General features: G+C 31.5%; 1 protein-coding gene across 1 annotated transcript; it reads left to right on the forward strand.

The window, feature by feature from the left end:
- The first annotated feature begins 390 nt into the window (after positions 1-390).
- LOC107648194 (carbonic anhydrase Nec1-like) lies at positions 391-2,103 on the forward strand. The gene is made up of 5 exons (XM_016352168.3): positions 391-628; positions 725-1,158; positions 1,247-1,414; positions 1,770-1,826; positions 1,943-2,103. Exons 1-5 carry the CDS (start codon positions 529-531, stop codon positions 2,030-2,032), a joined length of 849 nt encoding a protein of 282 aa, XP_016207654.1. The 5' UTR covers positions 391-528; the 3' UTR covers positions 2,033-2,103.
- The last annotated feature ends 627 nt before the right edge of the window (positions 2,104-2,730 follow it).

Here is a 2,730-nt window from a genome sequence, read left to right on the forward strand (position 1 = left end):
GAATAGACATCCTCCACTAAAGTGTTTTCAAAACACATGCAGTCTTTGCCAAAAATATATTCTTTTTCATGTTAAACTATACCTTTTAAGAGTAATTGAATGGGTGATTTTTTTAATATTGAATATCCTAAAATTCATCCTTCATTAGTAGCTTTCTCATAACATACTTTTTTTTTTTTTGACTTTTCAGATATTCACCGCTGAATTTTTCTTGGGCGGCCGCGTAGAGAGAACTCAAAAGGATTCAGAAAAATTCAGTGTCCCCACAAATAGAAATCATTAATGTGACCAAATCCTCAACGACATTATTAAAACGAATCCTGCACCTTGTCAAAGTAATGTCCAATGTGTATAAAAGCCCTTATTAGCTTCGTCCTTCCACTTGCACTCACCATATCCGAAACACACCTTGCAATCTCTAAGCACACCATATTATATACTTCACCCTAATAATTATTAGTTAGCTTTCAGTAACCCTAATTAATCTTATTATATAGCTATCTGATCTTAATTCTATTCTAAAGCACCATGGCTCATCAAAGCCACATATCCACTGCATTTTTGCTAATATCAATAACAATCCTTTTTCATTCCGCGTTGTTAACCACAGCTGCTCTTGTTGAACCTGGTATTGCAATCATCTCTCGAATATTTTAATTTAAAAAATATTATTATGCACAAATGATCAATGAACATACATATAATTTGTGCGATGATGGTGCAGGGTACAAATATAATGAAAAGAGCAAGGAGGGACCTGAACATTGGGGAGATCTTAAGAAAGAATGGGAAGCATGTAAAAACGGGGACATGCAATCTCCTATTGATTTGTCCAATAAGAGAGTGCAAGTGGTGCCAATCACATCAAGGGAGATGAGGATGCACTACAAGCCTCAACGTGCTATTCTCGCTAACAGAGGCCACGACATCGCGGTCAAATGGCAGGGAGATGCTGGCTACCTTGACATCAATGGAACACACTTCTTCCTCCAACAAGCCCACTGGCACTGGCCTTCCGAGCATACCATCAACGGCCGAACCTATGACTTGGAGCTCCACATGGTTCATGTAAACACCCAGCCTGATGGAACAAATAAGACCGCTGTGTTTGCTCTTCTCTACAAATATGGCTCAATGCCCGATCCATTTTTGTCTAAGGTACCCTACATGCATACTAATTAAGTCGTTAAATTATTATCTTTCCGATCCTGAAAGCTAAAAGGTTAACGCCATTATTTGGTTTCAGTTGGGGAAGTATATGATGGAGATTCATGAGGAAGAGGAGGAGGAGAAAAGCATAGGAGTGGTTCATCCCTTGGAAATCAAGATGGGTGGCCATATGCACTACAGGTACATGGGATCTCTCACTGCTCCTCCTTGCACTGAAGGTGTCATTTGGACTATCAATAAAAAGGTACGTGTATGTATATACGGCTACAAATTTTACAAGTATCTCTAACAAGCAAATGCTACTGTATGTGACAATAAGATTTATTATTTTTGCTTAATATTTATAAAAAATATTTTATATGTAATATTTAAAGAATATGATATTAGTTATATTTTAATTTTGAAATTCTAAATATTAAATTATAATTTTTAAATTTTAAATTCTAAAAATATAAAAATAAAAATAATTATTTTTTATACTTATCATTTGATTATCTAAAAGTAATTAAATTTAATAAATGATTACAAAATTTTTAAACATACAATCTATTAAGTATGTAATTTATATTAATTGAATGGATCTCCTCATTCATGATCAGATAAGAAGTGTTTCAAGGGAGCAAGTGAAGTTGATGAAAGAAACAGTACTTAAATATGTAAGTATTAATAGACGTTTCTCAATTTGATAACCGGGCATGCATTATTATATATTTAATAAATGAAAACCTCTCGAAAAACCAATTTAAGTTTGTTGTTATGTGGAACAATGCAGTATGCAAAAAGGAATGCGAGGCCACTGCAGCACCTTAACGAGCGAGAGGTACAACTCTACCGGATAGCAAAGTCAAAGAACAAATATTAAGCACCACCATGTACTCTACTCTTGTGGACTTGAGGGCAACATTATTAATTTGATTTCAATTCATTTATTTATTCAACAATAATAATTAGCTTTTTTTCATTGTTGGAAACCCCAAGAATAATATATAGAATATTATTGTCTTCGTCTATTCTCATGATTTATTCACTATACAGAGTACTTATAAAGAGTTTGGATCTCCGGCGATAACCGTACCTTACCGCGCTCTATAGAGAAACCAAGGGATAACCTCCTATATAAAATGGAAAAATACATTCTAAACCCCCCTATATATATATATATATATATATATATATATATATATATATATATATATAATGAAAATTATAAATTTAATCAGGATTGAATTTTTACTTTCTTCCTTTATTAATATACAATCTGAAGAAATTGTTTCTGAAGAAATTGTTTAGTCAATTATTCCATTTTAAATTGAAAACTCAAACTTTATAAAGTTTACGATGAACTTTTTATCAAAGAACAGATTAACTGCTAATATAATTAATGAATAATTACAACACTACCTAAACTAATTTTTATATTAACAAATTGACCACAATTAGAATAAAAATTTTAACAATCAATTAAAAAATTTTTTGATACAATTTAAATTCAAAAAAATTTATTTGAAACACAAAAAATATAATTATTATTAGAAAAATAAATTTTGGTGTCATAATTAA

The sequence above is a fragment of the Arachis ipaensis genome, chromosome B6, assembly GCF_059453495.1.
Source record: "Arachis ipaensis isolate K30076 ecotype BB chromosome B6, ASM5945349v1, whole genome shotgun sequence".
Lineage (NCBI taxonomy): Eukaryota > Viridiplantae > Streptophyta > Magnoliopsida > Fabales > Fabaceae > Arachis > Arachis ipaensis.

Coding starts and splice junctions, on each gene's coding strand:
- LOC107648194 (XM_016352168.3), top strand. CDS start 529: ATGGCTCATCAAAGCCACATATCCACTGCATTTTTGCTAATATCAATA. Junction 1,415..1,769: donor TTTGGACTATCAATAAAAAG/GTACGTGTATGT, acceptor ATTCATGATCAG/ATAAGAAGTGTTTCAAGGGA. Junction 1,827..1,942: donor AAGAAACAGTACTTAAATAT/GTAAGTATTAAT, acceptor GGAACAATGCAG/TATGCAAAAAGGAATGCGAG.